This window comes from Patagioenas fasciata, chromosome 6 (genome assembly GCF_037038585.1).
Source record: "Patagioenas fasciata isolate bPatFas1 chromosome 6, bPatFas1.hap1, whole genome shotgun sequence".
NCBI classification, from domain to species: domain Eukaryota; kingdom Metazoa; phylum Chordata; class Aves; order Columbiformes; family Columbidae; genus Patagioenas; species Patagioenas fasciata.
The window spans coordinates 26989679-27004669 of NC_092525.1; the positions used below are offsets into that span (position 1 = coordinate 26989679).

The 14991-nt window shown below is 39.3% G+C and overlaps 2 protein-coding genes across 7 annotated transcripts in view; one reads left to right on the forward strand and one right to left on the reverse strand.

Moving 5' to 3' along the window:
* DDX59 (DEAD-box helicase 59) overlaps positions 1-2052 on the reverse strand; it is a 28422-nt gene extending 26370 nt beyond the window's left edge. Inside the window, exon 1 of one of the 3 annotated variants that reach the window (XM_071810330.1) lies at positions 2032-2052. The gene's annotated coding sequence lies outside the window, so the exon portion shown is untranslated. Of the gene's footprint in view, positions 1-1927 lie in introns of all 3 variants that reach the window. The other 2 variants (XM_065842668.2, XM_065842671.2) reach the window with 2 other exon arrangements.
* Positions 2053-2563: 511 nt separating this feature from the next.
* The window catches only part of CAMSAP2 (calmodulin regulated spectrin associated protein family member 2), an 85388-nt gene continuing 72960 nt past the window's right edge, over positions 2564-14991 (forward strand). For all 4 annotated transcript variants that reach the window (XM_065841754.2, XM_065841755.2, XM_065841756.2 and 1 more), the window contains exons 1-2: positions 2564-2954; positions 14153-14412. In XM_065841754.2, the coding sequence (XP_065697826.1) occupies positions 2816-2954; positions 14153-14412 (399 nt within the window). In that variant the 5' untranslated portion in view covers positions 2564-2815. The remainder of the gene's footprint in view (positions 2955-14152; positions 14413-14991) is intronic.

Genomic DNA, 14991 nt, shown 5'->3' on the forward strand with positions numbered 1-14991 from the left:
TTGTAATCTTTTGACCTCTCAAAGTGAGTCCTATACCCATCATACCTAAATAATGTTGCCTTATAGTTTCACTAAACATGTTTTTCTGCAGATTGATCTACTTTTTAGCTATTATTTTGGATATACAAGACACAAAAGACTTGGGATCTGTGACTTCTTTTTTTTTGTAGCTCTAATCATTTGAGGTTTTAAAGCTTATGAATTCCATGCGTTTGTTGTTAAATATACAGGAACAATTAAACTAGTTATATAGTAGCAATGTAAAAATATAGTAAAATAATGTTAAGCATCTAATGTAACTTATTTACAAAGTATATTAAAAAAAAAAATCAGGAAAACAAGCAAATATAGGTTTTACTTTAGTTGGTGAAAACTAAGCATGTACTCTTCCTAAATAGAGAACACTTTCCCAAGTCACACATGTATGTTAATTTGGTATTATTATTCCTATTTCTGCTGTAGAGGATCTGCAAATTTCAGTCATAATTGTGCTAAAGCAAGGATTTCTAAACTTTCCTTCTCCCCTCCCTTCTGCTGAAAACTGCCAACAGCAGCTTCTAGTTTTGCAGCTAGCTATGTACCACTTACAAGTGGTATGCAGGACAGTTTAGGAATCCCATCCCAGAGAGCATATGGGGATACAGTCAACAATAATCTCTCGCAATGTTGACCTCCACAACCCTTTCATTTACTCATTACTAGTAAATATAGATTCATGTCAGCAAAACTGTAGAGTATACTATGGCCTCATAATCATATTTGTATCAGTGTGCACATAAAGTGCTAGAAGCATACGTAGACACATAACAATGGAAAATCTTTCTCCAGATTGATTCCTAGTTCACTTCAAGCACAAAAATAAAACAGTCTGGATAAAATATTAGTTTTGAAACCTTCGTATAATGCTACGACTGTGTCTAAATATTATTTTCAGACTTCGTGGGGCTTAAAAAAAAAAAAAAAGCAACCAACCAACCTCAGACAGCCATCCTCCACTGTAACAGTTTGGGAACACGCTAAGTTACCACAAAGGGGGAGAAAAAAAAGCAGCAAGTTAACTAATAATTACTGTAATCCAGGAGTGGTCCTTTAGTGATCCAAGAAAGCTCAGCCAGACAAAAAACTAACTATAAAAAAAATTACCCGTTTGAACTGTCTTACCAAATAGCTGCTAGAACACCCAGGCTGGCAGGAAGAAGGGCATGCTTCTATATTACACCAACGCAATAAGTATTCGTTACCAAAAAGCACAAATTCACTACCCTCCGGCACTGCTGGTCACCCAATGACTCGGTGCCCGTGCAGGGAGAGACGGGCACCGGCACGGCCACCCCCTCAGACCCGCACTTCAAAGCCAACTCATCTAATTGCTGGAACCCAAGGCATTAATCACCCAGTTACTCGTTCCTACTGTGACTAACACTTCTTTCCACACAGGCCACTGCTGAAGAGACTTCACACACCTCCAAACACAGCCCAGGTACTCGTGAGCAACATAGCAGATGGTCTCTAGTACTAATTATTACTACTGCCTGTTATTACAGCTATTATGTGAGCAGGCCCTGAACCATTTCAAGGCCCTGTCATTTTTCAACCGGAGTATTCGAGGTGTATATAGGCGCAATTCAAAGCAGAAAGGACAAGCACATACGGTGGGGCGAGAAGCCCGCCCCCTCGGCAGCGCTCCCGGGCCCACCGGCTGTCCCCGCGGCGAGGGGCCGCAGCGTCCCAGCCCCTCACGCCCGGGGATCGTTGTGGCCCCAGCGCCGGGGCTCATCCCGACCTGCCCACAAGCCACCGCAGAGGCCAACAGCTACGCGCGGGAAGGGCCGCCCAGCCCTGCTGTGGAAATAAGCGACGGCGGCAACGGGTGGGCCCCGCAAACGAGGGACACCGCCCTTCTCCCCACAGCCGGGCACCCCCTTACCGGCGGGAAACACTCCGCCTGTCTCCCGCTGCCACTGGGTTAAGACAGGCCTGAGCCTGCCCGAGCTGCCTGGGCGTCCCCAGCCGAGACCCGACGACACCCACCCCGGCCGGCCTCGCGCCAAGAATCCCCCTGTGAGGAGCAAGCGGCCACGTGACCGCCCAGCGGCGGAGGGCGGCCCGCCCCGCCCGAGTGGGGAGGTGGTGGCGGCCGCGGCGTCAGCGCATGCGCAGCCGCGCTTCGCCCATCCAGTGCGGCAGCCGCGGGTGGAAAACCGCAGCGGCAGCTGCTGAGGGAGCCGGGAGCGCCTCGTCTTGCTGAGGGGCGGCTGGGGCAGCGCCGGGCGCGGGACAGTGGCGGGGTAGCTGGCACTACTCCTGGCCCGCTGCAGGCAGCCGCTCAGGCGGGGCGGGCTGCGCTGCGCTGCGCTGCGTTTTGGGGCTGGTCCCCGGCGTTTTGACATTTCGGCGCCTCTGCTGGGGCCAGGAAGGGCCGCGTCCCGGCCCGCTGCGGCTGTGGGGGCCTTGCTGGCGGCTCCCGCTCTGCGCCGGGGGGCTGGCGGCCGTGGCGGCCTGGCGCGCCCAGCCCTGGCCGGAGGGACTCCCCTGGGAAGGGGGGACCGGGGCCACTGGGGGCCGTTTTTCGGAGGGTGGGGGGCGGCGGCGTGAGTGAATTGAGACAAAGAGCGAGGAGGAGGAAGAAGAGGACACTCGGGCTCTGCCACATTCCTGTGCGGAGGAAGGCGGGAGGCGGTGTTAGCCCTTTACGGACAGCTGGGCTCGGCGCTGCCCTCAGCTGCTGCCGGCGCCTTCCCAGCCGTCTCTCCCGGCCGCGGAAGGAGGAGGAACCACCATGTAAGTTCGGAATTGCTGGGGGTCCTGTGAGAAGATGGGGGATGCTGCAGACACCAAGGAGATGAGGAAGACTTTCATTGTTCCTGCCATCAAACCCTTTGACCATTATGATTTCTCCCGAGCAAAAATCGCCTGTAATCTCGCCTGGCTGGTGGCCAAAGCCTTTGGGACAGGTAGGTGGCGTCTTCTTCTTCCCTTTCTTTGATGGTGGTTCCTGCTGGGCTGCTTCGCTCCTGAGGACGTGCGAGTCCTTCCCGGAGCTGGGAGGGGTGGGAGGTGCGCAGGGAAGGGCTCGGGGCTGGTCCCTCGGCTTTTCGTTCCCTCACGTCTTGTGGGGTTTTTCTGGTTGTCTTTTGTTTTTTCTTCGATTACCATGTAATCTTTTTGGAGTAGTACCTCCGCTTCTATTAGTGAGTAATTTTTGTGTGTTGGAGCTACTGCGATTTTATTTAATGAATCGAGCTCTATAAATTTTGTCTTATGTATTCCCCGGGTCACACTTCTAGAATGTGAAAAAACACCAGCAATCCATGTTTGTGTGTCGTCTCGAAAATTTTCCTAACGTTGTTTAGGAGCTGAATTGTGGGCTAGCAGTGGAAATGGATGTGTGCTGTTAGTTCTGACATGTGTGACAGTGCCTGCAGCCATTGGAGAGGTTAAGCAGTAAGAGGGTTTCGAGAAAAAGAGCGTTTAATGCCAGGTTTTGGCCTGCACAATACAGAAGGCTCTCCTTGTCTGTGAACGTAAATGGAATTGATTGTAGTGCCTCTGAAAGGCATTACTGCTCTGTCTTTGAAAACCTGGGCCTTGAGGAATACCAGACCTATTATTCTATGTCTGAAATATTGTTGGGCCTGGAGGAGTACCAGACTTACAGATTTCTCAAGGAAGCTTTTTGAAAATTTACCAAGCTGTGCGTTTATATATCTGCCTATATCCGTATATATCTGTAGTGTATTAATCACTTGATTTTATGTGGTTTAAAAATAAGGTTTTTCTATGAAAAAATAGTTAGACAGTAACAGTCAATGTTTTTACCTGTATTCTTTGTAGAATAACAGGAAAAGGTTCCTCCTTCTGGAATTCTGCACCTTTTGCTTTTAGGGCCAGAGCATTGTTATGTATTTGAACAGGGTTAAAGGTGTACCTTTGTGGTGCCCCTGGGAATTGATGATATTGGACGTGGTGCTTCCAAAAAAACTTCCGAAGTGGTTGAACCTTGTGAAATTTCAGTAAGGTCAGTAGCTACTGAAATAAAGTGCATATTCCTCATTTTAGAAAGAGAAAAAACATCAGAATATTGTTTCCATATAAAGATTTGTCAATAAACTCTCCTTGCTTTCCTTTGTGAAATCTCAGCAAGTATAAAATATTATGTATGGCTTCATTAGCTATGCAGGCATGAGAGGTAAAACAGTAGTATTGAAAATTCTTGGAAGTACTTGGTTCAACATTTTTAGAGGATTATCTTTTTTGGTAGCTTGGTGCTTGTGCAATTATTATATAACCCATCATTCTAACCTGAAAATGTTTTTCTACTGGAGTATGACAAATTTTCAGCCTGTGATTGAAGTGTCTTGGTTTATATTGGTCGAGTTGCCATTGGATGTGTAAAGCAATTTGCACAGTACTTTTCTGCTACTTTTCTATAGTGTGATCCAAAACAAATTCCTTTAGTCTTTCTCTTCATTACTATGGTGGTTCTGAGATGCACAAATGAAGCATGATTAGAGGATGTAACAGCTCCATCTGCGCTCTAAATACTGCCATAATGTAATAGTAGGAAGAGAGGTTAACATACACAGTTGTAGTGTTTCTGATCTCACTGTTCTTGCACTAGGTTAATATCACTGGTAGCCCCAAAGAAGAGTTTGTGATTGAAGCAGGGAAAAAGGGTGTAGAGGACTTGCATGTCTGCAGTAGATGTCTGTTTCCTTTATATTTGAAGCGAAACAGAAGAACTGACCTTCACCTTTTCTAAGAAGGAAGGAAGTTGGGATTTGTTAAATTATTTGTTTTGGTTCTTTGAAGTAGATCACAACCTCAGTCATGCTTTCTACCCATTGCTGTATGCGTTTGTACAAAGGAATTAGAAAGGATGATTAGTATGTTTGTGAATGCCACATTTAATTCTTCTTTTTTTTTTTTTTTTATCCCTGCAATGTTGGCATTCCTAAAGTGGGCAGAAGTGAAGGAGTTTTTCCTCACCCTCTCTGAAATAAATTAATGCCCTTCATTTTGATTAATGAAAAGCTTAAGTTGTTGCAGTTATATATCTATTGAAGAAATGAAATCTTTACATATCAAATGGACACATCTTTCAGTGGACACAGATCACATTCTTAAAAGCATATTTTAATACAACCAAAATTGTGGATATGGCTTGGCTAGGTGTGAAGATAATTCTCTCATTAAAAAAAGACTTTGAAATAGGTTCTGTACATTAACATTTAGTAGTGGCTTTTGGTGTCTAATGATCGATATCTGTATCCAAGAACTGAAAGACCAATTGTATATTGCTGTTTTCCTCAGCGAAGCTGCAAGAGTAGTCTGGCTGGTAATGCATTCAAAGTAATTTGTCTTATTATTATAGTAAGGTGTCTTATGAGAGTACGAATATATTAACAGTCAGATTGAAGGCATCTTGTATGAAGAATTTATTAAGAAATACTAATTAAGGACAGCAGTCATATTTAAGTGTTAAAGGAAGTGTAGGATTTCATGCCTTGATGTTTTGTGACAAGATGTATCAGCATTAGGACAGGTCAGGTGAAATGTGTCACTTAAATAACTTTATTTTTACAAAACAACTTACAGTAGCTGAAAGAGGAGAAAATTAACAAAAAGTGTGAAAGTGGGAATATTTGACCTTAGAAATTAAATCTGCAAACATTAAATTTCAGCATTAATGCCCTGTGCTGGAAGTTAACCATTTCAGTGTAGAAAAACTGCTTTCCAAAGAAGTGATTGAACTCTGTTGATATTATATGCTTTAACTTAAAAGTGTAACAGGCATAATTTAAAAAAAGTCTTGATGTTGTGTTAACTCTGTCCTTTTTAATTTCTAAAACAATAGAAGTGAATTTCATTATTCTGAAGTGTGGATTTTTTGTCTTCTACTCTACTGTAGTCATAGAAAATGTGGCTGGAAAATTTGTTATCCATCTGCCATCCTGAAGACAGGCTGAGCTAAATATACATCATTCCTGACAGATGTTTGTTTGGCCTGTTTGTTTTTTTTTTTTTTGTTGTTTGGTTGGTTTTTTTTAATCTGTAATTATAGAGATTCCATGGTGTGTCTGGTGGTCTATTTGAATCCTTATTTATCTCTAGATGTTAAACAGCATAATAATCTTGATGTCTTTTGCTACACTGTAAACCCACTACTTGTCCTATGTCCAGCAAATGTGAGAGTGGTGGGCTCCTTACCTCTTTTTAACACCTTTCACATAATAAAAACATTGTCTCCTCCTAATTTTACTGTTCAGATAAAAAGACTTTTCTCAACTTCATTTTGTAAGTCTAGCGGGTTTGGACTCTGTTTTGTATGTCTGGTGTTTTGTTTTTTTCTCTTTGTATATTTTTGGTGGTTGGCTTTGGATGAATTCTGTACTTAAATCTAGATTTGATGGTCCAGCTAAACCCTTACCAGTACAGGGTAGATTTGAAAAATTACTTATTCTTTCCAACCTATGATACTCTCATTTAATCACTAAAATATGATTATTGTCCTTTTTGCATCAACCTAGAATTGTTGACTCATTCAGTCTGTGATTCACTGTAGCTCCATATCTGTCTCTGCAGAACTGCTGCCTACTCAGTTGTTCCCATCTTGTAATTGTACAGTTGTAGGTTCCTGCTTTGCATCTATACTTATATAACTGCATCCTATTTTCAAACCACTCCTTCCATTTATCAAAATCATCTTGAGTTACAATTTTGTCCTTCAAAATGCTTTCAATCCCATTGTAGTTTGGAATCTCTTCTCTAGAATCTCAGCTCGCAGAGATGAAAATATTAATTTTTGAACCTTGAAGTACATGTTATTCCCATTTGATAGGGACCTCTGAATACTCTTGCAATTTTTTTTCAGACAGCTTTGCATCCCATTTATAATAGTTAAGACTGTCTGACATGTACAATTCTCAGAAAATTATAGGGAAAAAAATTAAAGTTAAATCTGGTGCCGTTCTACTATCCATGCAATGTATTATCTTGTTACAATAATACATTTCACTGGTTTAGCATGAGATTTTTTTTGACAGGAGTAAACTAAAAAAAAAAAACAGCTGCACTAGTCTGAGTGCTTGTCCTAAACTTTGTTGTGTTGTCTGCAGTCAAAATAAAATAGTCCATCCACCCTTTTAACATTAATTTTATCCTTTATAGGTGTTTGAAGCAGTACATTACAAATAACATCATCTGCAACTAAACATTACCCAAGAAACTTAAAAATAGCTTTCTCCTGATGATTAATAGTTTCAGAATTCATATGCAGCTACTTAGTGCTGTTTGCAGATGTTGCCAGTAGAACCATGAAGGGAGGAAATGAACATGGTGTATCTGACAGAAACAAGTTTTAACTAAATATTCTCATCTGTTATGTTGGGTGTTGCAGGCCAGAATGTCTTTTAATCTTTTCCTAGCAGACAGTATTTCTTTTATTCAGTATGGCAGCTAGCAAAAACTTGCACAAGAGCTTGGAGTATAAAAGCAAATGTTTGTGATACTTGTGAGGATTTTTCCTTTTAATAGATTCCTTTCCATCACCTCTCTAGAATAGTTGCTGACAAATTGATGCTTTGGTAAATCCTATTAAAATCAGTTGATTTGACTAATTATCAGCTGAGATGGTCTACTTAGAAGTTGATTTTATCAATCCTTTCTGTAGAACATGTTTAAATCGCGGTTTGAATGTAGATTTTTTTTTATTTTTTTAAGTAAAATACATAAAATTATAAGAGTTTCTGACCTGTTAGGTTTGACAAAGTCATTTGAGGTTGTAGACTCCATGTACGGAAGTACGGGAAGATGAATTATTAAGTTAACGGTTGCCAGAATTCTTACTACATGATAGACCTCAGGTGAGGTTGTTCATAATCTGTGCTGTGACTTCATGTCATTGAGCCTATTCTCAGCCTATTTGTCTTTACAACTGAAGTGCCTGTCTGCAGAATGGAATAGATTTGATGAAGAGACTGTAGTCAAATGCTCTAGGTGAGGCAGGTGATGAGATATATTTCTTCTACCTATATATAGTTTCTCTTTTGTATTTTTTTTGTCCATCATTACAGTTACTTCTGCAGAAATATTTTAACCTCCTCTCCATCCACTCATGAGGTAGGGTGAACTGTTGTGTTACTTCAGCAATTCTGTATTTAAAGGTGACTCTCATTTCAAACCAAAACCATTCAAACTTAGAGTATTTATATGCTGTTAATCAGGAACAGATCACCTTTCTGATATGAGATGTTACGTCGTTTTGCTTATACAGCTAGCTGGTGGATTTTAATGAGCAAAACTGGATACAGTTCCACTCCTGAAGTAACTTTTGACTAGTTCCTTTGGTAAACTCAGGGCTCTGAATGAGTGTTTTTGCTGATCATTCTGGAAAATGGGTCTGGGAGTGAAAAACCTACAAGACTTTGCAAGAAAAAATGAGTCCTTTTTCTTACACACACTTTTATTTGTTGGAAAATACATTATTACTGGACCAGGTGGTAGTAATAAACCTTTCTGCTATGGAGCTGCAATGTAGTGTTTGAAAACTATTTGCATAATATAAGAGTTGTATAGCTCTAGCTGTTTGTCTTAGCAGTCTTAAGCTAAGAGAACCTGTAAACCGGACACCAAGGCAGATGTGTCAGCTCAAGTCTATGTAGTTATGGCTAGCAAAAAAGTTTTCTTTGGTTTAATTAAGTCCTACAAGAGCTCAAGAAAAGTGTTTATCTCTAAATTTCTGAAACAATCTTTTGTCCCATCTCACATGCTATTTAAATAATATCTTGACTGTCAGAGTTGTCAGGATGCTAGCTGGGTGAGGTGGGATTATAACTATACTGTCATCCTTATATTTCTCATACCTTTCCCCAAAAAAGTTCTGAAGGCATTTATGCTAGTAAGAATTGATACCTTTATTGCCAAAGTTAATTCTAAGTCATTCTTTTGTTTATCAAAACCTGAATCAAGATGCAGGTTTTCGTAGCGTAGATGTTCTTCTTCCCAATTTTAGTAGGAAATGCCCCTACCAGCCCCATTCTGTGTGTTGGATGAGTAGCGCTTCCTATTGTGCTGCTGGAGACAGAATATCGGACAGGATGGACAATTAGTGCAACCCAGTAGAGCATTTCTTACGTAATTCTCAGTGCTCAAAAAATAATCTGGGTAAGCTGTGAAGGTAGAACCTGTGCATGTTTTGTCCTTAAATGCTTTTGATGTTTTTACTTTTAATGAGAATTCCTTGTAATGGCACAACTGCTGTCAAAGTGGTGGATAGTGGTCTATTTTTGTGGCATCTAGGGGCAGGAGGGTAGGGTTCAGTTTAGTTAGGTGGACAAAGTTAAGAAGTGTAACACTGAGATTCAGTCTGCCATAAATTTCTAGAAGTTAACATTTCAGATACTTGCCCCTAGGCAGGAGTACACATACTGCCTGCTAGCCAGGAACAACATAAGTAGCAGACTGCTTTAACAAACCAAAAAGTAAAAATTATTTTTTAATATCAACTGCCTCATTTAATTTTCTGCTTCCTGATTGAACATCTAGTTTAATAATTTTTCTTTCTTCAGTAGCATCAGTTTGATCCATGGATTACTAATGGGCTGTAAGTATTAGAACTGGAGTACCCATCAGAGCCCACAAAGGTGTCTCCAAAATAAAATAGCAAACTGAAGTGTCTCCATCTTCTGCTGAGGCAACAGTAGAAATTCATCAGAAGCAAAATAATATAAATTACACTTACCTGTGGTCTCAGTCCTCAAACTCTTCCATGGTAGCTCTTATCTCTTGTGCCCAAATAGCTAATGTGACACCAGAGTCCTCGTTGGCAAGTGGGACTCTGAATAAAGTAACTTAGCACTACTACCTTATGGCAAAAGCATAACTTTGCAGTCCTGCAGGTCCTTTAAGATTCAACATAAATTAATCTACTGGTTTGTACTAGGGAGTGGCTAGAGGTATTAGTCAGAATTTTTGTGAGATAATTCTGTATTAAATATCAAAGTTTTCTACAAATATTTTTTTTTTCTTAGTGCCTTTCTTGACTGCCATCAGTAACCTATAGAGATGAAAGTTTCCTAGGCTGAGGTTTAATGTGCCCTTGTAGCTCCCAAGAATTATGTATATTTTAATTAGAAAGCCCATGGTGAAATACTTTAACTTGTTCATATTATCCTCCAAAAAAAGATACCTTGTTGACAAAGACTTCTAAGCTTTTGCACTTCCTTAATGCAGACATTCATAAATCTGGAATTGTTCACTCTTATAAGCTTGAAAAACTCGACAGTTGCGTAACTCAAAGGACTGTATTCATCTGTGTGGAAGTCTGGAAATCTTACAAAAAAAGAAAAGGTTTATTTTTAAAGAAAGTGTAGACTTTCCACATCAATACAAGTAATTTTTTCCAAAGGAGGAATTTATACCATCCTCCAAGGGGTAATTCATGCTTACCTGAGCAGAGAGGTTTGTTTATAAAACAGCTTCTAAAAGCAAATTCAGGGGTGGTAGCCGTGAATTATTTTTAGGTGATTCCTTCCCTTTAGATTGGTCTGTTTCAATGGAAAGTTAAGTTACAGTTCTATCATATGAAATAATAATAATCCACTGTTTGCTTTAAAGCTTGGAATAAGTCCTTTCTTTGGTCTTCTCTAAAGAGAACCTCCAAAGAGATGACTTTTGGGTCCATTATAATTTATGGAAAAATGACCATGAAGGTATGTTGAATACTCTTTTAAAGTTAACCTGATTATTAAATTTATGTTATTGTTTTAGACTATTGTGGTATTTCCTTTTTGTTCTTTTCCCTGTCTGTTGAACTTGTGCATTAACTTAATGCATTTTCTTCATAGTTCAATATTTACAGAATTCAAAGTATCTTTTTTTTTTAACCTATACCAAGAAAATATTTCCAAAGTTTAAACTTGTCATCCTGTTGACAATTTTAGGGGAAAAAACAGGGTGGAAGCAGTCTCTGGAGATAATCTAGTTTAACCTCCTGTTCAAGCAAAGCTGGCTTCAAAGTCAGCAGAGGTTTGTCAGGGCCATGTCTGCTCAAGTTTTGAAGTTCCTGGTGGATGGTGATTTGGCAGCCAGGTCCCCAGGCAACCTGTGCCCTACTGTTGTCGCTGCAGAGAATTTTCTTACATCTATCCATTTGAAATTTCCCTTGCGGCAGCTCATGACCGCTGCACAGTCTGAGTGGGCTGGCAGGGCGATGTGAGACCCCCACTGCTGTGCCAGCAGAAACGCTCCCTCATCCGTATTTCATGTGCTCAACTCCCCGCTAACGCGGTGTCCCCAATGTATCTCTCTAACCCACTTGCTGTACTTTGCCACAAATTTCAAGGTCAAATGGTACTTTAAGGCAGTATATACAACAAGGTATTTATCTTAAAACTGTTCATTTACTTTGGAGTCTAATCTTGGAAGACTCTTAGCTGGGCAAAGGGACTGGTAAAATGAACATATTGGGAATTAGCATTAAGATTCTTGTCTGCCTAACAATCGTAAATCCTGCCAGAATTGTTAATGAAGGGTGTTGACCCTGTTGGTTGTTCTGGTAATCTGCTGAGAACTGATGTAGCCTTGAAATTCCCTTCCACAGAACTGCAGAGGTAATGCATGCTGACCCTGGAAAGGCAGGTGCTTTGAGATCAGTAACAGGAAGAGTTTCCTCTATGTCTAGCTGCTGCACTTCTTTTTAACTGTAACAAAAATGAGAACACAGTTTGAATCTTCTATGAAGATCTATTCCGGTATCAAATAGTTTGATACACTAAGTGGGGAAAAGTGCATGTGTTTCTGTCTGTGCAAAGGGAACTCTGATGGGAATTTTTGTGAAGACTTTTGATCTTGTTGCAGCAGGGATTCCTTATATGAATGCTTTCACTTTTTTTTTTTTTAATAAATTCAGCATATGTATGTAGTAACAGTTTCTCTTCCTAGCTCCTTACTTCTGTATTGTTTCCCTAATAAATGTATTTTCCAGTTCTATTTTTATGAACACTAGGAAGTTTCTATTCCAGATTTTTCTCAGGACCAATGAAATAAATGAAATTGCAGGCATGTAATTTTGTCTTTTCTTATTTTTCAGAAGCAAAAATATCCTTTGTAAGTAATTCTGTTTTCCTTTGCTAGTTGTAATCTTGATTAAAAAAAAACCAAACTTAGCGTGTTGAGTTTTTTTATTACTAAACCCCAGTGGTGGATATCTTTCTTTAGTGATAAATGCATTTATTGCATCTTATGTCAAGAAGAAAGGAGGACAGGTAGAATTGAGATAGATGGAAACAAGACCAAGGGAAGTATATACCTAGAAGCTTACAGAGCTCCTTAATTATAAGTGCTTTTTATATTATTGTATGACTGTAGGTCCTATAGATTCAGAAAATGAGGCTGAGAAGCACAAGAGAAGACTGCAATATAATTGCACTGGTAGATTTTTTTTGTTAGTAGTTTTATTATAATCTTGTAAAATAAGTCATGTTGTTGGGCATCAGGCTTGTGTTTTAAAGGGCAAATTAGTTTTGCTGACAGTATGTTCTGATCTGTGTTCTAAAGCAGAGCTGTCAGCTTTCTAGCCAAATTTAGGCTTCTTGTTTAAGCAAATTACAAACTATACCTCTCTTCCCCTTTATATTCTGAATTGACAAATAAGAAGCAATCTCTTATCCATTTTTTACCATTTTTTACCATTCTGAAAACATTTAAGAAAGTATGTGTAATATTTCTTTTCCTTTTTGCACTCTATAATGCATATCTTCTCCTTTCACAGCCAGAAGGCCAGTAGCTCCTCTTTCAAAGCCCATAATGAAAGCAAATGAAGTGCAACAGAATACACATAAGGAAGAAGATAATCTGTCATTATCTTGTGATGGCATGTTCTGGGTTTTTTTTCCTCTCTTCTACTCCACCCATAGTGGGCTGTTTACTTCACCCTCTGCTTCAAACCTTGTCTGTTTAGCCATTTATCCAGCTGAAGGCAAAGGGGATAGAAACCTTGAGTTGAATCACTGTTTTCAAATGCGCTTTTTCTTCATGTGGCAATTAAACAGGCTTTTCCATTTGTGCTCAGGAAAAGAATCATACGCTCTTAATCCCTTAAATGCTTTTGACTCAACTAATTTTACAACAATGGAGAATGAAATTGTTACACAAGGAAAATGGAGCATCTTGCAGTGCATATGTCTAGAAATGTGAAGTCTGAAACCCTGTCTAAGTAATTTTCCACTTCACTGGTTATTTCATTTGAACTAGTACCATATTTAATTTTTAACTATTACTTTTATGGTCAACAATTCTAAGTATAGTCTGCTTGTATTGCGTTGTAACGTATTTGGAAAAACTTTTAGAATGTCTTGGAATACTAATTTTGGGGCTAAAATCTCAGCATGAACTTGACAGAATCTTGCATAGATTTCTGTGGGTGCTAAGCCAGTTTGCTGAAAATGGAGGGAAACCACAATTTTAAGGGAAGTAAGTAATACAAATAGACAAAGAAGAATTCAATGTTTTGTTAGAAGAAAATATTTTTTTCTCCTATTTCTCAATCGTTTTAATTCTAGTAAAGCATCCATGTGTTTATGCTTAACTGCTGGATTGTCATCATTCTGTGATGTAGGACCTTTGAAATAGGTAGTACAGTAGTCAAATCTTTCATGTGTATATGAAGCCTGTAAGGTTGCTGAGTGAAAGTTTCCCTTTTAATCTCAAATTATTCTGTGCTAAAATATAAAGTTCCAGTTCCATTTTATTATTGTAATAGAGGCAGAGTTTTGTGTTTAGATCAATGTTGTTCTGCCTTCGTGTGTCTGACCTATATAACATTATGCCAAAGGAAATGAGAATGTTTGGGCACGTATTTGGAGAAATCAAGAAATTTTAAATGATGCTGGAAACCACAGGGTGGCCTTCTGGTGTGGCCTTTGCAATGTGGAATGATTCTTGAGTTTTTCCTAAGTTTCTCTTTATAGTTCAAGTGTTACCTTTGTATGCAGTTTTCCCCAGTGTTTTGTATAATGACTGGTACAGGCTCTGACCTTCTCTTGAATATGCTTTCTTTAATGTAATTTTGAATTCATACGTATAAAAAATGCCTAATACTATATCCTTTCTGATACTGACTAATGTGTTGGGGTTTTTTTTGTCTTTGTAGAAAATGTTCCAGAAGAACTACGAGAACCATTTTACACAGACCAGTACGACCAGGAGCACATTAAGCCACCTGTTGTTAACTTGCTGCTGTCTGCAGAACTCTACTGTCGCGCTGGGAGCCTTATTCTCAAGAGTGATGCTGCAAAACCACTTCTAGGTCACGATGCTGTTATACAAGCTCTGGCACAAAAAGGCCTTTATGTGACTGACCAAGAAAAGTTGGTGACTGAACGAGATCTTCACAAAAAACCAATTCAGATGGTGAGCATTTAAAGCTTGTATGTTATGTTTCTTCTGTGTATTCCCATTTACTACATATCTATTTTTTAACATGCATCATTGTGTTGAAATATTTTTCTCAAGAGGTCAATGTGAGTCATTACTGGGAGGCTTATGATTGGTTTGGGTTGTTTTTTTGTGTCTCATCATAACTGTCAGGGCAGCTGCATTTCCACTGTACTAACGCTTGAAAACATGTATCATTCTGCTTAGTTCAAGTGTTACATTTTTAAAAAACAGCAGTGACAATATGATAACTTTTATTTCAATTTTATAGCACTGAATGTCAGTGAATATTTCTGTGTTGGAAAAATGGTTTGAAAATAGGGTGGTTTTTTTTTTCCCCCTCCTTACAGAAATATTTGGTTAAAAGCTTTTGATGACATGAGCAATTCAACATAATAAGATTCAATAGACACTAGTTACATGCTAAGTCAAGGTAAAGCACACCACAATGTTGTATTCTTTCATGGAGACTTTTAATAATATGTCTTTGCTTTACACAACTGCTAATTAAAACATTAGTTCAACAGATGAATGATTCTATTACTAAGCTCCTAA